This window comes from Chlamydotis macqueenii, chromosome 14 (genome assembly GCF_036417535.1).
Source record: "Chlamydotis macqueenii isolate bChlMac1 chromosome 14, bChlMac1.mat, whole genome shotgun sequence".
NCBI classification, from domain to species: domain Eukaryota; kingdom Metazoa; phylum Chordata; class Aves; order Otidiformes; family Otididae; genus Chlamydotis; species Chlamydotis macqueenii.
Genome location: NC_141569.1, coordinates 4500197 through 4528192, shown reverse-complemented (window position 1 = coordinate 4528192; position 27996 = coordinate 4500197). Strand labels below are relative to the sequence as shown.

The window sequence follows — 27996 nt, the reverse complement described above, 5'->3', positions numbered from 1 at the left end:
AAGATATCTGCACAGTATAATTTTAAATAATCAGCTTCACACAGGGGAAAAAGTATCACTGAGAAGGGAGCCTTCTGGCTTTTTGACATGTCTTCATTTGTTTTCTACCCTCAAAATAATTTTTTAAAATCTTTTCTCAATATTTTCTAAAATTCACCTTCTGCACTAATTTAGACAAGAAAAAAAAAAACCTTAGACTCTCCAAATAAAACTGGTGTATTTGTATTTTTTTTTTAAAATGCTACATACATTATTTACCAGAGACAAAAAGAAGACAGAAAATGACTTCAGCTTGATAAATGGTGTAAATGTCACCCAGCTATCTGAAGCACAAGCCCCTGACCTAATGCACATCTTTCTCAAGCCGAAAGTGTACCCCAGAGACCAGCAAACACTTATTGTAATTATTTACTGTCTTCTAAAAAGACCTGCTGTGATCTGTACACAGTAAAACTACAATTATTGGATGTGGATAAAACTACAAAAACACACTGTCACAGCCCATGCTATTTTGTCATGGCAACACCATAACTCACACTCGTACAACAATCGCACTGTCAAGATCTTACTTTAATGCGAAATGATAATGGAGCTCTAAGTCGGCAATCTGTGAGATCTTTCTTTGCAGAAAGAGAACAAACAAAAATGAAGAGGACACTAAAGACATTTACAAACTAGTTGCTTTTCTGAACACAGCTTCTACTGACACCCATGAGATAAAAGAATTAATTTGATCACGAGTCACTATGTGACGCTGAGCTCGCTAAGGATCAGGCTGGAAGGGAGGGCTCACAAGTGATGGGGCTAGCAACGCTCTCAGCAGCAAATTCTTGGCAAATCCTACACGTGTGAAACCTCCTAGCTACAATAAACATCTTAGCTATAAGCGCACTCAAAGGAGAGTAGACCTTGGTAAAAGCTAACACACACCACACCAAACCAGACCACTCCGCCTTATCCTAGCCAACTTCTAACTGCAGGCACAGCGCGCTTTAGTGACACAGCATTGCACGGCGAGTCCAGGAGCTCAGAACACCTTCATCCTTACACTCAACAACAGCAGCTTCCTCAGCAAAGCAGTAACTAAACAGGGCCAGCTGCTCCTACCAGGAATTACCTAATGAAACTACGTACACAAAATCAAATATACACACTGCGCAAACACTAAAATCACAAGAAAGCAGACACATCAAGAGAAGAGATGGCAAATAGTAATGCATAAAAATAAAACTAAAAGCCAATATGATAATTAAACAGACTACATTGTTTTTAAGTGTCTAATAAATTTATAATTAAAATTTCTTTTAATCCATACAATAATACACATTTCTCACTAGCATTTTCAAAGTGTATGAATTATAGGATAAACCATTATTTCTAGGTAGTTTTAATGTGGTTTTCACACCTAGCTCACGGTGAATAATTGAGCAATGAAAGTGCCGCAAATATAAGAAAACTTTGCCTGAGACGTCTTCAGAAACATTTGGTACGTTTTGTGCATGTTTATGTGTGTGCACTGTCTCGTTTCTGATCTACTTGTAAAAAATTAATAGTAAAGGTCAAATAGATATTTAATTTTTACTGGTGCTCCTACAGGTATCATACTTGCATTTACCAATTTGATTATTTTACAGTGATATACATACCTTATTAGCCATTCATTTACATTTATTGCATGCTAAACTAGAAAACTTAGATGATCTAATACAAAGCATAGCTGCAGTTAATAAAAAGCAGATGAGATTCATATCAGTCTTTTAAACAAATTATAAATAAAATGAGAGGTACATATTTTTCTTGTTTCAGGAAGAAAACATTTTAAAAGTAAATTAAATATAATCAGATAAAACACAGTTTACATTTCATTACAAATGACAGTGGATCAACGCAAGCTAAGTTCCACATATTACCCTCTTGCATCCTTCCAAAAGCAGCAATTCTGTATGGAGGCAGCTGCCAGGTACCTCCTGACAGCCATCAACCTAAAGCAACAGCATGATGTGGCAGGCTGAGCACGAGATTCCCCGGATCATTTTAGCAGGCAGCTAAGTAGCCCCTTTTCTCCTTTTGACTGTTTTTCTTAGTCCATCCTTGCACACTGAAGTGATACGTTTCCCTTTCCAACTTGTTTCAGTGAAATATTACCTGATTAATGTTTGAGTAGCACTTTAAAAAGCAAAACGTAATTAGTGATAGTCACTGACACCTCCCTGGGAAAATTACTTTACAATTAAGAGATATATATCTCCATAGGAAACTAGAGGGCTTCTAAAAATCTTACTTTTTCATAACTGAACTTGCATGAGCACAAGCTAAGAAATCAAATAACAGCATCCAAGCTTCATTCATAATCTATTTACCGCAAAATGTTTTTCTCTAAAATTCAGTTTGGTTCACTACACGAGTTATTTGGCATGACATACTGTACACACATGCAACAAAATAGTTTCCTGTTTCTGCTTGAACATGAAGAAACACTTTTTTTTTTTTTTATTGTGAGGGTGACTGAGCACTGGTACAGGTTGCCTAGGGAGGCTGTGGAACCACTGCTCCTGGAGATATTCTGAAGCCATCAAGAAATCAGCATCAGTCTGCTCTACGTGACCGTGCTTAAGCAGAGGGTCGGTTGGACAAAATTAATTCCACAGGTGCCTTCCAACTTCAACCATGTTGTGATTCTGTTAGAATTTAACATTGCTCCTTTTTAAGGCTACTCACGGAATTCGTAACGTATGCTCTAAGTACTTACCCGCCATTCCCACACATCTATCATCATCGTCTTTCAAAATATTCCAGTGTACAAGAAATAAAGAAGTCTGGCTAATCCAGCTTTACTGAGAAATCTCACTGTCCTACAAACACACTACTTTAACAAGCAGCAACGTGCTATACAGCAGCTACTCCTGATACGAAGAGTCTGTCCCATTTTATTTAAGCAAATAATTTGCCTACAGTATCTCCATTCTGTTGATCTTGCTACTTTAGTCTACTTTGGAAATAATTATAGATGAACACTTTGAAACATTGGAACACTCATAACGACAAAGTTTAAACACCTTGAGATTTAAAAGGCTTCGAGCTTGGACAGCCATGAACCCATTTTGTCGCAGAGTTCGGGATCCCAGGGCTCTGCTCTCACACTACCATGTTCAGCTTCACTCAGAATTCTGATTCTGAAACTATCCTAAAAAGTAAACTACTTAACTTCAGAGTCTAATGGATACTTCCACTAATTTTATACTTTTGTTATCAGATTTCAGTATCTTGACAAAATAAACAAGGCTCTGGAAACGTAAAGTGCCAACTAAGAGAGTTCATTAACAGTGAATAGACCCAACAAATGTTGTATGGCTATAAATCTGGTAGAGGTATTAATTCTCACTGCAGGACTTGAGTTCAGAGCACGTTTAAGAGGTTTTTTTTCATCCACACAAAGGAACTTTACCTAGACTAGTTAGCAGCTGGCTTTAAGCATGGAAGTTTCCACAACCAAACAAATATATTCTTACCTGTTGAGGTGTTTGGGGGAGGGTGCTCCCTCTTTCATTTTGTTTTTAAAGATATTTAAGTATCTCACTAGCATACTTGGCCTTTAGTGAAAAGCAGCTATGCTGTGATCATTTTATACACTAGCTGTGCACATGAAGGAAACTCATGATTCCAGCATGCACGAAGCTATGTTTACAAACTTGCTGATAAACTTCACAAGTTGTTTTGGATATTAGAAAATAATTATCTTGGATCAAAACCTGGTTTTATAGCTGTTAAATTACATGCTTTCATTTACTACACTCTTTCTATGCATTTAAGATTAATATTACATTTTTCTTTATGGCTAGATATTAGTAAATAATATCTGAAACTATATTAAAAAAAAAAAATCTTTGTTTCCATTTCTCGATTCAATAAAAGTGCCTTTTCCTTGATTCAGTTTTCTCATTACAAGTGCCTGCAGTTTTTATTATTACATACTTAATTATTTATTCCAGATAAAATATTTAAGAAGGAAATCAAGGCAACAGAGCAATGGCAAACATTTCCACTAGAGAACACAGTCAAGGGTTCTTTTACCATCCAACTTCAGTTTAAACCTCTTAACTAAACTAAAGCAAACAAAACCTACCAGGCTCAAAGCCACTCTTTCTAGAAGAAAAGGCTCAAAACCTTATGAGGAACTCATTCTGTGGGGCGTTTCACATTCCATCTAAGGTTTATTCCCTTATATATATACTCCTGCTTCTAATATCAACCAGATGTGACAGCAAAGTCTAAGCAGCGCCGTAAAAGATGCAAGGATATCCTGTAGCTTGGCATTTCAGGAGAAGGTTGGAGAAAAAATGCAAAGGTACCTGGAGCAAAGTGATCGATTGAGGAAGCAGTTATAATCAGAGAAGCACTCTAAATTAAATTCTATTAGTTATTAGAAAGAATGCATTTCAGTGAAAATGCACAGTGACAAACAAGGAAACCACCTCTAGCTTCTCAAGCACATCATCAAGGAAAACTCAATGTTCTACATATTCATTTCCAGTAGCAACAAGACTGAAGAGACTCTGTTGAAGCTGAACTACATACAAAAGTTTGTTACTCCAGTAATCTCCCAGGCAGATTTCAGCCCAGCTGACAGAACACTGAGAAAAGTCTTCACAGGAGTTTTGCAACCTTTAACTATTCCTGAAACAATAACAGGTCTTCCCTGAAACCCTCTAGCCGACAAAAATCCTGCATATTTACACAGGCCAGTCACTCCATCTCCCTCTAATTCTATTAACGTTAATAAATACGCCCAACTTCCACACTATTATCAAGTTATCAAACTTAAAATGTCACCTTGGTGTTTAGGTCTATTTTTTTTTTTTCTAATCGAGTCTGGATGTTCATTAACAAAGTTGCAGGCTGTTATGGTTCAGTGCACACCTGCTAAAGAGCGCAGCTGTAAGAATCACTGCTCATTTCACCTGTATTTGCACTGGGGACAAGACTGAGCTCTTCGTTTTCAATGAATGAAATCAAACTTCCAATTTTGGGTACTACATGGCAATATTTAGTTCTTAAAAGCTTGCATCGTTTGAGCTGCAGCACCCTTAACAATTTAAATACTCAATTTATCAGGATTACAACTAATAAAAAAGAATAAAATAATTAATTCATAGCTTAGTAGCTCAGAGTCAATAGTTTGACAATATGGCAGCAGAAAGAATATATCCATACAATGGAAAATAACAATTAAGATCAGTATTATCTATACTTCTGAATGTTCATTTTAATTCACTTATTGTGAATTCCACAGAATCTACATCACGCACGTATCAGTCCCTCTTATCCATTTTTGCTTCACTTCCTTTATTCCCTTTCATCACTCTCTCCGCTATGCTTCCTTCTTGGAAGGCTTGGCCAGAGCAGCTGCAAGAGAGGAGTGCAAGCACCATGCCTCTTCAGTGCAGTGTTTTACCTAGACAGCCAGTTGAGAACAAAGTAGACTGGCACTGCTGGACTGAAGACAAGTCATGATATAAGTGAGAAAGAACAACTCTAAAATCTACCAGCAGTAGGACCAAGACAGTAACGCAAAAAAAAAAAAAAAAATAGAAAGTATCCTTCTCAGATGCATATTTTTATTTTTCCTCAAACTATATCCATGGGTGTGTGCATGTGTATTTTAACAAATTCTAGTAGGCGGCAAATTTCTCACTCTTATCCCATCACCGAAAACCACCGAAATCCCATTTGGAACCATAACAGTTCGCTCAGCTAATATTTATTTACTTAAAATATACAGTATATTTATTTAAGACTTGTATCTTGAAAAGAAAGAGCAAGTTTCTACTGACAAGCACTGCTGAAGTGATCCATCTAAAGCACTATTAAACAGTAAGCAAGACTTTGAATGAATGTCAGTGAATAAAGACAAACGTTTCAACAGTAGCCATTGGGAGGCATTACAGAATCGGCATTCATATCAATCATTCTATTTTATATAATTCTATTATAATCTTTATATTCTAAAAGCAAAATTACTACTCTTGCTGTTAAGGGCTATAATGTACAAGAATTACATTGTCTGCTAAAAAATACACACACCAGTATTGAAAAGCTTCGATTACTTTCACTTCATTTCTTTGTGCAAAGCCTTCTTAAGACAGATGTAGACGAGTTATCGACACACACAACCTTCCCTCGAAACCGCAAATTACCAGTAAGTTCCTCTCAGCCCAACAATAGCCATAGACAATGCAACCGCTCACAGAGGGATTTTCAACATGTTAAACTGGAACTTGGATTACTGGATACCTGTAAACTCTACAAATATTTTTAAAATATTGAACACATCACCATTTCCACAGACAATCAATCTCCATGAAGCAACTCTTCTATGCAATAAGTACAACCAGCATCTTCTGATGACCAGATAATGGTATCTGCAAGTAAGCATCAGCTCACTCTTGACACTCAAGAGGACTTTTCAAGATACAGAATTTCAAAAACATACGAAGAACATTTGGAAATATAACCAAATCACTCAGGCCTAGCAAATCCATTGAGCAAATATTTTCCATTACATTCAAAAGCTGCAACAAAGCTTACAAAAACAAGTCCAACAAAGATTTTTCAAGCAGATTTTGAGTTTAAAACACAGCTATAGTTTGTAACTGTTTATATTTATACATTTTTTTACTCTGCAGAACAATGTCATTCACTTACTTGTACAGTTTTTCATGATGGAGTTCAAGCAAAGTTCATCACAGAAGTTCTCCAACACTATATCAGTATCACTCACTGCACAACACAGTTCAATTTTTCTGCTTTTGAAACATCAACAAAGTGCCTATTTTTTTAAATAGTCAGCTGATTCCAAAATCAATCTTCACCATCACCATGTGTTTGTGTTTCCACAGGAAGAAAAGATTTATTACACTGCCTAAACGGTTTGTTTGGTTGAATGTAGAGTATTAAAATAATTTTTAAAACCCCACATGGATGTAGTTACTTCTCAGCAATCCTGTAGCAACTTTACAATTTCACTAGCTAAATCGTAAACCTTACTAACTGGCCTTCCATATATAAACTCAAGCCTAAAAAACCCCAGTTTTACCGTACCGCACATCTTTCAAAAAAGACAGACTGGATCACAAGTTTAACTTTAGCAAGATCTAGAAAGTTATTTCAGACAGCTTTTGGCTACTCCTTCAAAAAGCCAATGACTATTTTTTTATAGTAACTGTGCAGGCACCTGCTCATTCATTTTATTTTCATTGACTTTTTTTTTTTTTTTTTTACAATATATTTTAGAAATCATCCAGTCATTGTGCTAACACCAGTCTTACCCTCCTCTCATAAAAAAAAAAAAAACACACCAAAAGATGCCAAGTCATGTTAGTCTCCTCTTGCTGTTCACATTGGTCTTAATGTCATCTAAACATCTTAAAACAGTTTTTGTATTTCAAGGTGATGAAAGATTCTTTACCTCTCCATATTTCCTCATCTTCCTCACTGACGAGGCAGCAGCCATAACTTTGCTGGTCTGCCTTGACTTAGTTAAAAAGACAATTTTTAAAACTAAAAAAGTTATAACCATCTGTATTATGCCAACATGCTATTTTTTAAATAAGAGTATGCAACCTCTCTTTGTGGACATCTAGACTATACTAGATATGAGAAGTTGCCACTTTTCATGGTTTCTGTAACTCAGAGAGTTGACAATAATTACCTTGAAGTCATCATGGTGAATACATGAGGAAGAGGAAAATTTTGTGGTTTCTCTTCCCTCTGACGTTTATGCTCTACCGAATTATGACTACACACATGCAAACATAACACATCATCTTAAGAGCCCTTACTATCTAGCAGTTCTAATATCACCAAAAAAACCACAAAAAATAAACCTCTCACCACAGTAAAAACACAAACATGCAAATCTGTATAATACAGAATATAGAATAGAAATGTAAACCAGATTATACTTACAATCTAGTTAACTTCTGCGTGTTCTGAAAAAGCAGCTCTGGAAGAACTTGCAATTTATTCTTGTTCAGACGCCTAAACAGTTACAAACAGAACAAAAAAAAGTTAGATAGTCTTCCAGTTTAAGAAGCTTCTTCTAGGATGCATAAACACATGAAGCTCCCATTGCATTAAAGCTCATGCTATGAACTCTGCATAGAATGCGTTAAGGATGTTATTCATACATAAACCAAACAGATCATGTCATCTGTAGACCACCTGCCTACATTCTTGAGGTAGAGCCAAGTGACAGTCACCAGAAAGTGTGAATGTTCAAACATACTTGCTTTCACAGTCCTAATGAATACTACTTACACAATGAAGTTGACCCAAACTAATGACATACAACTACACTCCTGTAAACAGGAAGCTCACTTCTGAGGTACCTTCTTGTATCAGCCTGTATTTATGCCTCCTTTACTCCCAATCAACCTTGAAATTAACTCTGACAACAGATCTATTTTTGCTAGAGTTTTCATCTCAGAAGACACTTGCAACTTTTAGAAACCTACTGATACTCAGCACCCAGTATCTGGTTTCCAGTTTTGCTGCACACGGAGTAATTTCACTATCAGAATTCAATGATTTTTTTGAACTGAAACACCTTCCTCAGACTTCAAACTAACGTTGTGGGGTTTTCATATGGTAGAGTTTTCATATGGCCACCATATGAATGTCTTGCGAGATAAAGGAGTGATGGGGAGGTGGAATACTTCTCTTTCTGACACCTAGATCAGATCAAAGGCTGCACTTGCAAGCTTGCCTGCAGTGCCTACAGGTTATGCATTACGCATGCTGCATGCTGACTTAGGCAGATACAAAAACTGGCTATTTCACAGTGCTTTTACCAACTGCTCAATTACATTTCTGAGACAAATTAAAAAACCAGTGAACACTCAATAAAACAGTAAACAAGAATATGAGAGATGCTAAGCACCAGTTTGCATTTGGGAAAATACATGGGAAGATTTTCAATTGGATTCATTTACCTATGTGGAATTTCACACTTTTATAACAAATCAAACTTAATCTTAGTCTTGTTTAATCTCAGGTTAATCGTAATGTGCTACTTAATCGATCCTAGTAAAAAATGCATATTTCCAGTTAAGCACATTTATATTCTAGAATAGTTGATCTACTCAGTAGGATGAAAAACAATGAAAAAAAACTTACAGATAACATAGGGTTTAGCAGTCCTCAGTGTCATCTCCAGTCATCAAGATTTCCACTAGTGCTGAGTAATACTATATATGTTGAACTTATTTACTAATCAGAATGAAAAAGACTGCCAGTGAAATCCATCTACTCCACACAGTTGTCTGATGTTTATCACTGTGTCTAGCCATTTCAGTTCTCACAATGTTAACACAATTACCCACTGTCAATCAAAAAATCATCCCAGTTATCTCAAAGAAATGTCCAAGGAATGTTTTAAGAATATTCTGTACCTGCAAGGATTTCACAAATTTTGAGTTTATGCTTATAGTTCTAGGCCACAGAAACCAAGCAAAATCAGATTAAGTTTCTAGAACAGGAACACCAGCAAGTAGACAGTAAAACGTAGATAGTAAAAAATTGTATTTTCAAGGTTAGAAAGTTTGCAACTAGAGAAGTCAAACATTTACAATTGTTAGTTATTGTTAGTTTTATTTAGTGAGGGGGGACTACAGTGGCAGCTTCTGTAAGAACCTTCTAGAAGTTGTTTCCCCTTTGTCTGGTGGACTCAGCCAGGCCTAGGGCAGACCCGCTGCTGGCCAGGGCTGAGCCAATTGGTAGCAGAAAATTCCCTGATAACACCTCTGCGATAACATATTTAAGAAGGGGAAAAACAGGGAAAAAAAGATGACCATGTGAAGAAGCAAAAGTGAGGGACAGAGAGAGGGAGGCACGAGCCCCGTGGGCCTTGCAGGCCTCACGCCCTGGCCTCCCGCCGGGTGGCAGACTGGGCCCAACTCGGCCCGGCCCGGCTGAGAGAAGAGGAGAGGAGAGGAGATGTGAAGAGAACCTGAGAGGCGTCTGCCTGAGTCGGTTGTGAAGAATTTCTTGTGAGAGGAACGGCTGCAGACGCCAAGGTCAGTGAAGAAGCAGGGGGAGCAGTAATGCTGCTCCTGCCAGAGATTCCCCTGAAGCCCCTGGTGCAGCCCACGGAGGGGCAGAGATCCACCTGCAGCCCGTGGAGGACCCCACGCCGGAGCAGGTGGAGGCCTGAAGGAGGCTGTGGCCCACGGAGGGCCCGCTGGGACAGCCGTTCTGGAGGGACTGCACCCCGTGGAAGAGATGACCCACGCCGGAGCAGTTTCACGAAGGACTGTACCCTGTGGGAGGGACCCCACGATGGACCAGGGGAGGAAGGCGAGGAGTTCTTCCCCAGAACAGGCAGGAAACGCGTACAGTGACTGACCGCAACCCCATTCCCTCCTCCCCTCTGTGCCACTCGCAGGGGGAAGGTGGTAGAGATAATATTAAGCCCAGGAAGAGGGAGGGGTCGGGGAAGGTTATCTTGTTCTGTCTCATTATCCTGATTTCGTTTTAAACATGTCATATTGGTCTAAATTTATTCAATATTTTTAACATTATATTGTTACAAATGAAGTGTTGCTCTTTTTATACTGCAGCAGTAAGCAAGCCAAATCCATCTATCAAGACCAAAAAACATATTGACATTCCTCCTTGCCTTAATACACGTGAGCTTGATTTTAACAAGAACCCATCGATACAGGTCAGTGTTTCTGCAATGCACTGCACATGGCACTGTCCTCAAAACGCTGTAAGCGCACAGTACTTCTGTCACAAACAGAGCTTGCACCTAACAAGGCAAGGTGACGTCAGTCAGTGAATCTGAGGTCACAACAAACCTTTGAAGAGTCCATGGCTACTGATACCTTGGTTCAAGCTACAAGACTCTACAAACATCAACAATTTCATAAGATTTATTTCAAATTGGAATTTCTGCCAGAAGTCGTTTTATTCACAGTTTGATTCTCAGGGGAACTGAGGAAGTGAATAGGGTTTTGTTTCTCTTGAACATCACCTCTTGTATTTCAGTAACTCCTACTGCAATACTCACCTAAGTATAAGACTAGATCACTTCATATAAACTTAGACATATTTGATGTAGGATACATTTAACATGCTTATATTTATTACGTGCCAGAACACCACCAATAGCCTAGGAAAAATCCCCATTACACTTCTTATTTCTCTTCCTGGGCTTGAAAGAAAGGCCATGAAGAAAGTTTTCAATAGAGAAGTATCGAAGTACAAGACAGGATGTTTTTAAATCCTGTAAGAGAGACATAGAAATCTTTAAAAACTATTTTATGAAAAAAGTAAATGTCCTGAACGGTCATTTATAAGCGTGGTTTCCTCCAGTTTGACAGAGGAGTGCCAAACACGAATGAAATGTAGCGGAATAGCTCCTAGCACGTCATTTGACAAGAACTTCACTTTATCCTCATCGATCAGTAAGCTCTAGGACAAATAAAGAAACTTCAAGTGCAAGGAATGCCAGCACAGGGCAGGGCAAGCTCCAGCATAGCAGCTCCTCAGGGGAACTTCAAAGCACAGGTGGAGCACGCCAAGGAGCCCGTTGTGCAGTAGCCCCTTTCACATACAAGTAGCCCCTTGTGCATAACACGAGAAGATGCAGAGTGGTATAGCAATGTCCTGTGCTGTTACCTGTGAGAGCCTTTCACCATCATGTTACTGCCCAAATCTTGATCCTGTCAGGCACTGAATTCTAATTAGAACAGTATTTCTGATTTTCTAACAGATCTCTTGGAATAATTGAAGTCATATTTTATTACAATAAAATAAAAATGGTCTGCAAAAAGATCATAAACAAAATGAGCCAAAATCTTGTAAAATTATTTTATGGACACTGTTCTTGTGACTGCACTGTATTAACAAATATAGATAATCCTGATATTAAATGAGTGACTTAAAACAGATACAATATCTGGAAATTGGAGTTAAAAGCCAAGTCGCTTTTGCAACTGCAACTGACCACATCACGAAGGAATGACGTGCCAGTTTTGTGAATCTCAACAGTAGACTAGAACTAAAGAAAATATCACCTACATTTTGTCACGAGCAAAGTCACTCAAATCTTGATTGTCACACCAAATCCTTCGTGTTGTTCAGGCTGGGAAGGCTACCTGGGACTCATAGCACACTGTCCTCTTGTCTCATGTTAAACACATCCACCAGGCAATCCGCACATGTGCATGCACACGCGTGCACACCCACAGCACCAGGCAGCACCATCCCAACACCAAGGTGCAGCTAGAGGAAGGAAGGAAGGAAGGAAGGAATCCAGGGCACAGAGCCAGACAAGATCTGCTCCAGGTTATTTGACCTGGGACTGCTGCGTGAGAATGCAGCTGTTCAGCCTCTGAAGTATTCTGAGTTGGACGTTTTACAGCCAATAAGACCTGCAAAGTATTCCGGGAATTTGGAGCACTGGGCAGAATGATGCATAATCACCTAATGCCACAGAACAGATTAGCTCCAGTGCTGGATCAGGAGCAACTCTGGATATGCACAGTATGGAGTCTAGACTAATAAAACCTCCTGGAAGCTAAAGAAATGTGCAGAGAGGCTCTCCAGCCGTATCTGCCCCGGCAGCACCTGCATTGAGTCAAACTTATTAAGTCTGATTAGACACACGCTGACTGTACAGTCAATCTCCATACACTGCAACTCCCTCCACCTTCCAGATTAACCACTGCTATGCAAGGGAAATACATCTTCACACATTCTGTTTTGTTTGGCTGCTCTTCAAGTCCCCATAAGTGACCCATTAAAGCTGACCAACCACCAAATGCATGCAATAGTTCTCAACATGTAAGCAATGGGCCTCCAGGAGTCCATTCGTCACCTCCAACGCATGCACGTAAGACCACCACACTAGCACAATGTCCTCTCGCTAGGCTCAAATGTACAGGCACCTGCGCTTCTGCAGGAAGATGTACAGGGAGCTGTAAACACTAAAGAATAAAAACCTGTGTGTTTCTGTACACAGGAATTCACTACAGGAGTGAACTACTGTTTCTTCTGAAGTTACTATGAATCACTGGCACAGTTTTTGTAACTAGCATTGTTTAGTAAGCTGAAAAATTCAGTCTAGGGTATAAGCTTATCTACAGTTTAATTACGTTTGGATACAATATGGCTTCATCCTCTGACAATCCCACATCTAAAACCAGGCATAAGTGATTCAACTCTTTTAATCACCTTACACAGGTATATAGTTAAAACTCCAGGATATGAAGTACTGAGGTATTGCAGGAGCCCTTACTTCTATAAAAGGTGGAACAATATAAATAATAATAATGTTCATAACATCATACATATGCATAATATCTCTGCCCACCACAATAGTTTTAAATGATCACTTTATATAATGAAACTTCATACTCACTAGACTAGATAATGCATGACATTACTTTCAAGGCAGACTTAAAATAAGAGGCATGAAACAAAACAAATACCATGATAGGTTATTTCCAAGAAAATAACAAAATATACCTGTAAAAGAAACTGCTGAGCTATGCACTGAGGACTTACCTGCTGTTAACAGTCTGGTTAAAAGGGTTACTTCTCTGAAATAGTACCAAACTACTTAAAAATGGATGGGGGAAAAAAAAAAAAAGACACAAGTAGGATGGAGAGAAAAGCTGCAAAAGAGACTAAGAAATCAGAAAACAAGTAAAAACATTTTGAAAAAATTAAAAACTAAGAGACTTTCCTGTTCTTCCCCAAAGACAGCCAGAGTCTTCCACAGCACTGGCAGGGACTGAATGTTGCAGGTGAAGTCACTCAAGATTTTTACAGGTGCTGGTCTTCAAGTTGGACTCAGGCACATAAAACCTGAGCTAATTTTAACCCTTCCTCTGCCTTCTAGCCTGTTAACTCTACTTCACAGGAGCGATCTGAATTTGTTACTCAGCTAACATTTAGATCTGCCAAAAACTATATTACAAGAACCAACCGTACTCAGAATTGGAAAGAGTAAGAAGGGTCACCATCAGAGGCAAAAAAGGACCTCTATGAGGGCCCAAACTGTAGGGCATACTCACAGGTGATCTGAAAAGGTGCAGGTGTAGGTGATGACACAATTTGCTGGTGATACGAAGTGAAGGCTGATTACAAACTCCAGAGAGAACTAATGGTAGTTGGTGCTCAAATGGCAAAATGACATCTATCATTAATTGCAGGGAAAATTTCACAGATAAGCAAGGAAACAGATTTTTAACTGCACACAACAGCAGTCTCCAATCTGAAAAATCACCTCTCAGGAAGTAGACTCAGGAAAACATCAACTCACTGCTCTGAAGCAATTCCGGAAGCAAGTGTTAGAAATAATTAGAAGAGTGATACATAACATGATTATTTCTCTGTGTAAATCCATGGTGTATCCACATGTCAAAGACTGAAAACTTTTGGAATTTCCGCCAGAAAAAGGATCCCATCAGGTCTGGGGAAAGATGGCAAGGATGATGAGAGTTACAGAGCAGCTTCCATATTGGAACAACTTGGTAGGCAGAGACTCCCCAGAAGGCAAATAGCTGAGGGAGAACATGCTAAAGGTCTGTACAATTATCAAGCAAGGGAAGGTGATAAGAAACAGTTGTTCTCATCTTTGGTAATACAAGAAAAAACTTGGAAGTATCAAATGTTGTTGCTGGCAGCTTCAAAAAACAAATGGAGGTAATTTTCCCACACAACATGCAGTTAAAGTCTGTAACAACTGATTGTATATCATTAGTTGCTAATTTATGTGGGTACAGAAGACAAACAATTAAGAACAAAACATTAAGTAATATTAATTATGAAGACCTAGCTGAAGATTCAGGTGATCTCTGCCACAATATAATGTATATATTGGCTTATTCCTTATTCATTCTTCCTTAGTTCAACTGGAGATATGATACTGGCTTGCTCATACTTTGGGTCTGAGCTAGTATGGCCATAGTCTTCTATTGGTACTATTGGTACTTTTGTGTTCAGTTTAATCAGGAAAAAAATTAACTCAATACTGGAAATTTTAATTTCTACTAAACAATGCAAATGGAGACTTTAAGCCTCTATTCAAAGCAGTTCTGCAAAGCCTTTTCCGACTGCGGAGTCTGCCTGCTGCACAAGCTCAACGTGTCTTAAACGTAAGGCTTAAAAAGACTATTTGACCATCAGGGAGCAAAGTAAAAGATTCATAATTACAGTTGCCATCAGGACAGAGGTATATGTGTACATATCCATATATCTATGTATACATCTCTATGACCATTACTTCCCTCCCCTTTTATTTCAGCCAAAGCCCTTGTGTCCTAACTCTGGTACTCTCACATCCCTCTAGGCAAGCTCTTCTGCTCCTCCTAGTTACACTGGGTGCTGACTTCTATTCTCATGTAACATAAATACATAAACGTCTCTATTCCACAGCTTTGTCGTATTACAAACTCTATTTTCTTGGTTTATGATTCGGATTGCCTAAAATGCAGGTTTATAGGAATTTGTGACCTTGAGAAGTCACAAGAAGTATACATGCAACATTGGCCTCCAGTTTATTACTGTTTTCTTTAGTGCAGCCACTCACAGCATCAAACACGCTGTTTCAAAAAAGGACTAACACTCCCTCTCACCTCCCAGAAATATTTTGTTCCTATATTTAACAAGCGCCAGTTTCTCCCCTTCCTCCCTCAGCCTACTGCCCATTTGGGTGTTCCCATGTCCTGAAGGCAACGGGACAGAGGGAAACAGTCAATGCCAATCACAGACTATCAAGGGCCCTTAAAAAAACAATGGAGAAGTTATTAACTGTGAAATTCCTACCTTCCTGGCTCCAACCAGGCTAATAGTATTTCTTCCTCTGTCTGAAGCTGGGATAGGAAAAAAACTTAACTATTAAGATTCCCCTGACTATTAAAAAACTGAGTAAGAAACTACTGGAGCTTGGAAAGGGACAACACTATCAGCCTAGAGGCAGATTGAAGACATTTATCAGGACCATTCTATGAAATAAAAACAGGAAAGCACCTACAGTTTACAAGGATTATTTCGTTCCTTTTCTTGGCTTCTGGATAACTTCCATATGAGTAAAGAACCTCAATTCTGACAGGAAACTTTTCTAGTTCTTTTCAAGGCAGAGGTCATGTTTTCCTGGAGGGGAAATCTGGGGTACTGTCTTCAGCTGCATCCCTCATGTTCACACAATTGGAATGGTAACTTCCAGTTCAGGTACTGGAGCCATCTCATGGAGTTCCACTCACAAGAAAAGCAAAGAGGAGCTGACTCTAATCTGTATCAAAGGTATGATCATTATTGATGGAAAAGAGCAAGAAGCATATGGAATTGCAACTATAACATAGCAAGAAGTCACCCAGCAATGTTCCAGGTCTTCACCCTTTCCACCATGGGAGACAGTTTGTACTATGGTAACATGACTAATTTTTTAATTGGCCACTTCAGCCCCATGTTAAAACTAGTGCAGCTTTTGTTAAAACTTGTTCAGTTTGCAATCATTTTAATCTTTTTCCAAGAAGAATCTAAACCAGATTGTTTGCTGCTGCAAACTGTGAAGGAGAAAGCAATTTCAACAATCATGCAGTGTAATGCCCCTTACATGCAGAACCTCTCTTTCTTCTCCAATCTTGCATGACCACTGGAAGACTTCAGAAAGTTCAGAAGAATTTCAGGGTTTAGAAGCCAAATAAACGGGCAGAAAAACGTTTTACACCTCAGACCTATGCATTCCTTACACAAATAATTTGGAAATGGTTTAATGCAATCACACTCCTTCTTGATATTTTTCAGCTCATGCATCACTCTTTCTCTGTGAGTGAATGTAATTTTTTTTTATAATTTGCAACACAGCATAGGTAGGTTTAAGGTATTATTTTTATACCTACTTCTCTCTTTTATTTACATAGAAGATGTACAAAAACATGCTTAGTGTGGGCTCAACAGTGTGGACAGCAACATTAACAGATCATATTGAATACAACTGTATCCAGTATTTCGAGAAGGAGCATTTTCAGTTTCATGCTTCATTCTCACAGCTGCAAAACAGTTTGACTCTGAGTAAGAAGCAAACAAAGGAAAATCTAAACCCCCTTTTCTGCAAAGTTACAGCGAGGAGATGCCCACTAACTACAGGAGACATTTCCACCATGCTCTCTTCAAAGCCCCCAAGAGGCACTCACCTCCTTCCCATGGAGTATGTAATCAATATAAAAGCTCAATGTAAAAGCCATGCAAGTGTTACTTATTCAAATTCGGGAAACTGTGCAGTTTTCCAAGGCAATTTCATTTCTCATTATGCTACTGACTTGGTTGGAAAATTCTGAATACCATGACATCAGTAAAGCATGCATGATGCAAAGGGTAAACGTGGAAGGCTACGGAGGAAAAAGGAAAGGACCTGGCTTCTACAAGATTTCACAACAAGAAGCTCTTATACACATCTTCCCTTCCATTTAAAATGTCTTGCAGTATTGTATTTACTAACACTATTCTTGCATAGTACTGAACACATTCCACTCAGAAAATTTAAGATACACAGGCTATGATATAAACTTGTCAGGTTTTTTTTATAGTCTCTTTGAATACAGCAATTATCTAGCTTGAAACCCATTAATGTGTGTGATACCCACTGGCCTCCAAATTCTGTGTCTGTTTTTCTACAGAGCATCGACAGCTTTACTACCAAATCAAAGTAGTGCTTATTTGTCATGAAATAAGTACTACTCCATTCCTTTACACAGAAGTTCAATAACTTTCAAATTTAATATCTGTATTTGCATTACTACCTATCATACAATTCATTCTCCATAAGAAAAAAAAAAAATCAAAATTACAGTGCTTTTAAATTTTTTTTTTTTTAGTTTTTGTAGTTTTAAGGGAGCAGTCCTTGTACTCGAGCCTTTAATGCTCAGCAATTATTCAAGTAACTGTGGGTTCACTCCCCAGTTTGGTCATTTATTTTATTTCACACTCAAAACATCTGGGTCTCATTTTTGGCAATAAACAAGCTAGCTTTTTCTCCTTTGTTTTTAAGAGCTCTATGGCATTGTCCTAGGAGAACAGCCGCAGGGAATATGATGTAGTTGAAGTAGTTTCTAAGAGTTAGTTTAAGGGAGAAACAGTTACATCACAAGCTTGGGCGTAACCAAGAAGCAATAAAAATGAATTAATGCGTAACAGGAGACTCAGATAGAAAGACAGGAGTTATTGAACTCTAAGGAGTTACTAAGTTTTCTCTTTTAAACAGCATCAACTTGAGAAGCAGTAAAGCAGAAGCACAATTTCATCCAACAGTTTCATCAGAAAATCCTATTAACATCAAGAAATACGTCATGGTCATTAATGTAACTTCTTCCTTTGCTTTGTATCACTTCCTTTTTGTAAGGAAAAACAGTCAAGATACAGTACCCATTAAAAAAGTCAACTCTGTCCATTACTTTCTGTCAGCACCTCTTTATATTACTACACTCGGAAATAAAGCCAGACGACATTTAATGGAATTTCAATGAGGTTGCTACGAGGAAGCCCAGTACAACCATATTACAGGATTATGGCGTGGAACAAATGAACCTCTTCATTTACATGACATGTTAGTACAGAAGCTTTTCCAAAAACTGTGAGAGATACCACTGCACGCCGCCAAGGGACTGGTTTTTTGAAGGAAAACTGTTTACAATAGTTACAACTTTGAGATCCCTTCTTACAAACACAGCCAACTGGGTGGTCCTGGTTCACATGTTCAAAGCTGTCAGAAGCAATAACCTTTATCAGTAACTTTTCATTAGACTGAGAAAGCCTATTTAGCCTCTATCAGAAGCAGGCTACATTTATGTGTACAAAGAAGTAGCATAGGAACCGGTAGCTCTCAAACACTTCAGTTTTCTATGTAAGAATTTATATATATATATTTTTTTTTTTTTTTCTTAAGGATCCCTTCGTATGAAAAAAAACCCCTGACATTAAGATGGAGGATCGAACCAGTATGCAAGCATTATACACATATTTCCTCTGGCTAGGAACAAATTAGTAACGTAGGCAAAGAAGTTTGAGCAACAGGTTTAAATTTCAACATCTTCCCAAAGCCAACATGAAGAAACAAAAAGGTCTAATTACATTCACATAAGCATTAAAGACTGAGATCAACGCTCTACATCATACAGAAATGGAGAGAAGTGTTAGTACCAACTTAACTGAAGAAGGGAATAGAGAATCTTAAGTATCAGAGAGTGTTCATTAATGACAATGTCAACAGCAAGAAAATTCTCTGAATCCAGAAGTAGCAAACAAAGATACACAGACAATCTCTTAATTCAGTAGCATATTTATACAGACTGAGAAAAAACATAGTTACTTTCTCATTATTCCTCCACAGACTACATGAAAACAATAGGACTTTATTGAAGGAACATAAAGAATCTATTGCAGTATCCCTAAATGTCCGTCATTTTTAATAGTTCATCATTTTTTGGAAAGGCAGTAAAATAGACATGGTTAAACCATTTTCTTACACCAGAGAGTAAGCTCTCTAGATCAGGGCTGAAAACGTATGAAGAAAGCAAAAAGTAAACTTCAGGGTGCACATCTCCAAGCCACGTTGCCCCTGCTGACAAATCTTTACAAGTTTATATTAATCAAACTAACCATTTCCAGAAGTCTGAAATAGCTGTGAATAATTAGCAAGAAAACTTGCAAGTAGAACTACTATTCTAATTTCTACCAGAAGAAATGGAACACTGTTCCTGTTTGATCTGTTTTAATAACTCGGTACCAGCCCAGCTCTCCACGTCTCTCCATATATAGTAAAGAATGCTTCTGGGGCAACGCGTTACTCCTTCCTCCTCGGGGCTGTATGCCAGGCAGAACTATTAAAAACGGAAGACTAGCAGAATCCTCTCCCGCCTGTAATCTAACTGGATGGTTAACAAAGGATGCAACCTCCAAAGCTAAGAGAACGAATGTAAGGAAATAATTAGGTGGAACAAAGAGCACACTGTACACTTGACTTAAATTTGAGAATGAAAAAGCAGCTCTTGTGATTGCTTTATCACAAGCCTGGGGGAATTACCTATCACAACTCATTCAAAGGACATTTTCTCACTAGGAAGCCACAAGGGGTAACCAGCCACAAAAATCTGTTGTCATTAAAGCAGCCCTTATGTAAAAATTGAGCGCACCCCATTTCTGTGATAATTACCTCTGATCCACTTCCATTTTCCCAGCAAGTCATCAAATGCGGGGCATCAGTTTTTCTTAAGTGCTTGAGGACCTAGCAGTTCCCATCCCTCTTTTGTATTCCTGATATACTGCATGACACCTATCCCACTCAGAATTATCAAAGACAGAAGTTAAAATGTATACGTAATATCCATAACATCTGCACGAACCTGCAAACCTTCTCTTCTTGTGATCCTCACACTAAAACACCTTGAGACAAGGAGAAAGATCTGGAGAAGAGATCATCTCCAAGCAAGTGAGAACATAATGCCAACATCAAGTTAACTATAAGCCAAGACAAATTAGTTTGTTCTGTTCTATACAGAAGGCTGCAGCTTCAGGTGAGCTCCAGTTCGATGGATACAGTTAAAATGGAGTTGTGCCAGAGGAGAAGCAAGATCAAGATTGTACTGGTCTGACCAGTGACAGAAAGTCTTCAAGACCTACATGTTCATATATTCTGCAAGAAAGAACCAAAAGATGTTAAGTACCTTGAATTCATCATCAATGTTTCACTCAGGAACAGGATTTAAGGCCTGCTGTGCTAGACAGGATGAAATTCAGCCAACAACACTTAGGGTATTTCCAAGATGTAGTTCAGCAGTATAATCCTTCTAATGTGAGGAAGCTCAAAGAAGCAAAACCCTTTTGATAAAATTATTAAAGCTAAATGAAGTTCATCCAAATTATTCCAGACCAGTGATGCAGCAGTTCTTACCCAACAGTAACACAGACATTTAAGTATTTCCTACAGATCCTAGAAAAATGACTGCTAAATCCTGAAGTATTTTGCTTAAGCAAATAGTCCTATAAATCTTCATCAAGTATAAAAAAAAACCACCAAAATCAAACAAACAAGCTGCAGAAAAGAATAATGTTTAAAATGTCTGATGTAAGTTCAGTGCTGATCAGCTATTCCAACTGAATTATGGTTACACTGCGACGGAAGCGTCGTTACTCCATTTGCTTTGTAACCACCACTTTCAGAAGCCTAAGAATCCCGTGGTTACAGAACCTCTTGTCTACATCAGTGAGACCCAAATTTGTTTTTCCATGAGTACTTATGGGTCAGTGACCTACTAAGAAAATGTTTTTGATGAAACCAGGCTCGTTTATTATCATATTGTTAAAATAAACCTCTTTGTTTTGTAGCCCTGGTCAGTACTAATGCAAACCAAAACTGATTCACTGAAGCATGCATCCTGCTTTCTTGCTAGCTGCCCTTTCCCTCTCTTTTACTTTTCCTGTGTTTGGATTCCTCCTGTGCAGATCTATTGACAGAGCTGCTAATGGCTTCCTTCAGAAAAGAGGTGCCAATTTTTTTTTTATGTTTATAGAAGAAATAAAAGGTTCAGTCTTGCATCAGCAATAACAAAAGCAGTTTGGCCGTCCAGCAATGGCTGAGTAACATGTAACTATATAATTACGTGCTAGACAGACAGACATATTTCAAACTATGAAATTTGAGGATATTAATACCCTCCAGGAGTTCGCAGTACATAAACACAGTTATTGGGAACTATAATTTTACAAAAATGCGTATACCCAATTAGAAGGTATAACCACTACACATCTACAAATCTACACATCTTCAAAGAATCGTGTAAGTGGTTTCTCATAACTACTTCATTCACCAAATAGTCCTCAAAGGGTGGGAAAGGGACAGCTACTGTACCACTTCAAAATTTATTCCAACAACAGTCCCATAAAAATAAACACAGAAACAAACACAGCTCTTCTTCACACGACTTACAGACAAAAGAGTAAAGGGATTCATCTTTAAACTAGTTTATCACTACTACAGGCTGGAGAAGGTTTTTGCTAAACCAAGATAGCCCCATTTAAATATGAAGTAGCAGGTAATGCAGGGGACTCACAAACTATCAGCTGATCAAGACACACACTTCTTCCTTCTTACCTGTTCTTCCCATTTCATCTCCACATTGCATGCACAAGCTCTACCTCATGCATGATATTTACCAACAGTAGAAGGCAGAAGAAGAAATTTCTACCAATTAAGTAAGTTTGTGCCATTCACATCCACTGCAACTCCAAGTCAAGGGTCTTTCTGATGTGCGAGGGCACACACACACTACCAAAACTACTGTTGATACATACAGAGAAAGTTTTAGTCAGCTGACCATGGATTTCTTTCCTGAATTCATCTGGAACCACTTTTCAGTCCTGAAACTTCATGCGCAGCAATCAGAGTTTTGAGGCAAATGGACAGCTTGACAGATTTTTAATAGAGCAATAGAAAAGGACAATGCAATTATTACTGTCCTACTCAAAGTGTCGTAAAAAATATAAACTATTTCCAAGCATATAATCTGTATGGCTATCAAACGATAGCTCATCTGTGTACAAAGACAATTACGCATATTTCAATGCTTGACTGATTTCAATAAAAGCTAAAGTTATATGCTTTAAAATAAGGCAAAAAAACCCAATATCACAATCCAAATTGCAGATGCCTCTCACTCAGGGTAATACCACGACCAGAGTACAATCCCCAGCTCAGCACTACTGCTTTTCAAGTACGCAATGCCCACGGAATGACAAAGTATGCCTCCAAAGAAGTCCCAAATACATTTATTCATATTAAAGCTTTTCTTACTCTTCTGTAAGACTCATGTTTTCAGTGATGGTTCTAGAAATTATCTGACTTTTTCACAATGTGGCTTAAACTACTTGAATACTTTGAAATAGAAATGCAGTCAGATTTATCAAGGCAGGAGACAGACTTTCCGCATATGCAAAATGCAGCCCGAGTACCTCTCTGAATTACCAGGTTTTGTTTTTACAAGTTGTTTCATGCTTGTTATTTTTTCCACCGGTCTTACTACACTGGTGATCTGTACTTACACACAAATCACTGTGTCTCTGGAAAAAAAAAAAAAAAAAAAAAAAGTTCTACCTGTAAGACCCTATTGACATGAGAAGGTAAACACTAATTCATCTTGAGATGCTGAGACACAGACATTACAGAAGCATGTGTGTGTGGATATCTATGCATATATATATAGCAGGCCCACTATGTTGTACAATTATATTATATAATATCAAGTTCTAACCTTGAATATATGTTCTTAGAATTTTAGTACCTTGTCCCAAAAACACTTGTTATTTTGCCTTTCTGAAAAACATTGTGAATTCTTTAGTTTCAGATTTACAGTGACGCTTCATCTGTGTGGGACATCTTCTGAAGAAAATTTAACGAGTTCTTACGAAAAACTACTGACCAAACTTGTGGCTCAAGTTTTTGTTACAGAAACACATTGGTTTTGAACACGTACTGTCCTGTGCACTTGGGACCAGACAGCTTTTCAGAGTTGCAAGAAGTTGCACTGGCATCTAAAGTGGCCAACCGCCAGTGTTAGAAAGCTCTGATGGACCAGGACCACAGCAATCAACATCACACAGCTGGACTGCACTGTAACAGTCAACAGCAAGAGATTCTCTAGAAACATCTGAAACTGAAATTTGCACTAGATCAACAGAATTCAAAAGGAAATTCATGTATTTTTGGACTTCAAAAATGCTCAGATGATCTTAAAGCTTTAAGTACACTTCATCTTGGGATGTGCATTTACTCTCACACTACACACAAAATATGTTTTATCATTACTGGACAGTATCGTTCTACTAGAGCCAAAACAAAGTAACATTTTCCTGAAAACTTAATAGACATTACAGAGTACATTATTCACTGTAAGAACTGGGTATCCGCATAAAATAGGCCACACTTGGGTATTTCCTTCAGCCCTTCACTGTTGGGAGAAGCTTGACTCTATATGGAAATGTATGTACTGGAGATCTCATAACATTCCTTTCCAACAAGAACAACTTTTTGGACTAACAGTTGCAAATTCCCCTCCCCCCACAACAATTTCATATTGACTGTATATTTGTGGGAACTGTCAAGGCAGAGCTCTTTTTAGGGGGAAAGAAAAAGAAAAAAAATCTTTCCTGACCATATCTGGTATGTCATTTGCACAAATCACCAATCTTTCTCTAATTACTGGCAGTTAAGTAGTGCAAGAAAAATAAATTTCAGTGAAATCTTCCAGAGTAGCCAGTGTACAGTATTGACAGATAAAGTGAAGTATGTGAGCCATATCTTGGGAACATTTATTTTGGCTGTTTGAGCCAAGAGCAGCTCATAAAGCTGAATCTAAAGCAATATAAAATTAATGAGCTTCCTTCTTTCCTTCCAAGAATTAATAAAGGTGAGCTGTCAGCTTGAGTCAAGATGTGGCTCGATAAGATACAGTACTTACATTCCTCCCCAGTGATTTACTGAAGTGTACTATTCACACTCAAGCTGTCAATAACTATTTCACTATTTTATTTTTAATTTGTAGACACACTCCACCCTCACATATATACACCAAGAACTACCATAGTCTTGCTACTGGTTTTGTCCTGTGTGATTGTAAATAGAAACTGAGGTATCAACCACACAGCTAAGCAATCCACCATTTGCATCTTGTATAGCAGTTTCCATCATATCTCATGAATAAAATTTCTAGCTATTACTTTATCTTCTCATTATCACTCACATTTCTCAGGGAAGCTACTGATTTTGCCTGGGTTTTTGTTAAGCAGGTCTTACAGGAAATAGGAATTCCTTACTGGTGCCTTGACAGCACTCCTTTGAAGTCAGATATCCAGCCTGAGCTTCTTAGCAGGGTGACGGCCAGCTTGAAGTCCATTCAATACCTCTGCTCTACGCATGAAAAAGGAGTGAAACTCTGCAAAGAATCAACCCTCTCCATGAAAAGGACAGCATATTCCTAATACCCAACCTGTAGGCAGCTAGTTCTGTGCAAGCAGAGTAAGATCTGGAAAAGACGATAAGTAGTTTAGTTTCTTGCAATGGATTAAACCATAAACCATCCAGTACGGGAACTGACTTATAGTCCACTTACACCAGTTTCCTGTTTCCAACAGTGGCAATGTGCAGATGCATACAGCAGCACAAGCACAGGGCAAGCACATACGATACTTCTCTACCAACTTCGCTAGCTTTCAATCTTCTTCAGCTAGACCTCTTAGCTGGATGAATATTTGCTTATTTAGTGGCGCTCAATGGATATCTCTTTCACGAACACAGTCAGCCTTCTGATGACCATCTGTGAACTTCTATTTTAGTCTTTTACGAGCTCCAACATTTAGGATTTCTCTACCCTCGCCCCATTTCCCTGTTCTTCAACCCTGAAGAATATCTACTGTATTATTTCACAGTCACTCAATCTGATAGGGTGCTTCTACAACTCCTCAGAGCAGGTATTTGGATTAAAACTCCCCATGAAGCAATTTTCTAGAAGGCTACATAACAGCGATGGGAGATGGAGCGGCTCAAGTCTCAGCAGCTCTGCTAACAGAGTTAATCTTTCTCATGCAGGTGACTTTACAGATAACTCCAACAGCATGAGAGGCAAACTCATACAAGTTGCTCTTTAAGAAGGAAGGGACAAAGCTTGAGGTCTCAGCTCAGTTTAGCCAGTCAAATGAGTCAAGTCAGTTCCAAATCATCTGGCTGGAAATGACACCTGTGATTTGAAGGACTCGGAATCTATCTACCAGTAACTGGAAAGATTTAAAAGAGAGCACCAAGACTATATTCAGAAAAGAGACCATCAGGTCCAAGAATGAGTCATAAACATCCCAAGTTTAAAATTACTCATCCCGTGAGCACAGAGAGACAACTCCTTCCCCTTGGAAGAAAGGGAAAACATTGGTGAAGACTAGCTACTTACAGAAGATAGCAGAACAGCTCTGTGGTGAGACTGTGTGGAGAACAGCAAGTCACTCTGTTTTTACAGTATATGAAAAGAGGGCACAAGGTAGGAGATCTCAGCACTCAGACTAGCACTGCATGGTGCAACGAGCATGGGGGAATAATGAGAAAGCAGAAGTAATGACAGAGACCCGTAAAACCTGTAGCAATCCAAGCCCAGATAAGAAACCCAAGGTGGCACCTCTCCTGCAGATGCAAAAGAACTGCATGATACCACAAGAAGATGTAACATGTCACTCTGATGAATTTGCAAACAGCCTCAGCACACGGACACTTCAGGACACAACTTTTTTCTTCATACGGACATGAGAAACCAATTTTCCTTGGCATCTGCCATGCATGACAAACTAGAACTCAAACGCAGCTCTCATTACGTCATTTTGGGACAGCAATTCTCTGAGACTAAAACAAGAGGCAGAGGCAGGGAGTATGATTTCCTGTGCTCTGTAGAGAGAGTAAGGGCATACTCCCCTAGAGTACAAATGACGTAGAGAAGATTGAGTCTTCCTCCAGGCATCTGGGTCTGAGTCAGAAGTAAGATCAAACTCTGGCACTCTTTGTGCAATAAGCTGATGAAGGAATTCATGAACTTAGAAAGCTGCTGTGTGATGCTGCTACTCTACTGCTATCAGGGTCAGAAAACTATGCAGATGAACTACTTATGATGTGGTCCTCACTTAAGCAGCAAAAACTACACTAAGGCCACCTGAAAGGGAAGAGTCACACTCCAAAACAATACAATTCTTTAAGAAAGTAGTAAGGCTGTACCCATGCAAATTAAACCACATAGTCACTCCAAATAAATTCCTGACTTTCCCACGTATTTTTCAGAGAGATTGTCTGAAAGGGAAGCCTTGGCCAAACACTGAACTGGAGAACAAAAAGGAATGGAGGCAAAAAATTAATACTGAGAAGGTTCTGCAGTACAGCACACTCCATTCTCCATGACTGTCCCGTTAAAACAATAGCATCCCTTCAGATATTGACACCCAAAACGTTCTAGCTCATCACACAGGACTTCGCACAGTGTAAACAGTCACAGAGACACTCATTTGAAAGGCAATGCTAAACTTCTCTTGAAAATGCAAGGTAAAAGAGTCTTTTTCAGATGTTGGTTACAGGATTCCTTTTTTTTTTAAAAAAAAAAAAAAAACCTGGAATAATTTCTCAGGAGATATGGGACAAACATTACTAATAATATTAAATCAATATTAACCAACATCAGTAAATATTACTTGAAGTTGCAGTCACCAGCTAATGCAGCAAAAGGCTTCATATTGCTGGCTCTCAGATGCCAGCTGCACAGGAACCAAGTACTGTCTATTCTTCAAGCCAGGAGAACCAGAACACACCTGAAAGTGTCACAAAATTAATTTCCGTTTTTCATCTTCTTTGTCAGCTCCTGCAAAAAGTGGTTAAGTTTACAACTGGTCTCTGGTAGAAACTGGTTTCCCCATTGAGAAGAGACGACATCACTGACACACAGACAACGATCTGGGATTAGACGGCACACATTCACTTTACCCTACTGGTGGCGGGTTGTTGCAGCAGCAATTCTTCCCAGTACAAAAAAACTAACTCAAGTTTTGGCATTCACTACACCCAGTTCCTCAGGAGTCCACAGGGGATGCTACTGTCTTTGGTAGCACCCCTCCCCAATGCAAAGGCACCATAGCTTCGAGCCACCTCTAGCAGCCCTGATTTACCATTCACATCCTCCGCAGAGGGGAAAGGCAAAGCGTAAAGAGCTGTCCTGGGACCAGACAACAGGCAAAAGGTAATGGTTTCTCACTCCTAAGGCACCACCTGTTCCTGAGGATTGGGTAGCAAAGCTGGTACTGCACCAACTTACACATGGAACTTTGTGAAGGAAAAGGGAAGTATGCAAGTAATAAAAATGATTAAACATCAGACCACAGCTCTAAATCCATTTTAGTGCGTCTTTGTTCTCCAGC

At 38.7% G+C, this 27996-nt stretch overlaps 1 protein-coding gene across 1 annotated transcript in view; it reads right to left on the bottom strand.

Annotated features, from left to right (window-relative positions):
* SLIT3 (slit guidance ligand 3) overlaps positions 1 to 27996 on the bottom strand; it is a 502049-nt gene that overhangs the window by 441327 nt on the left and 32726 nt on the right. The window contains exon 5 of the mRNA XM_086758841.1: positions 7966 to 8037. Within this exon, the coding sequence (XP_086614967.1) occupies positions 7966 to 8037 (72 nt within the window). The remainder of the gene's footprint in view (positions 1 to 7965; positions 8038 to 27996) is intronic.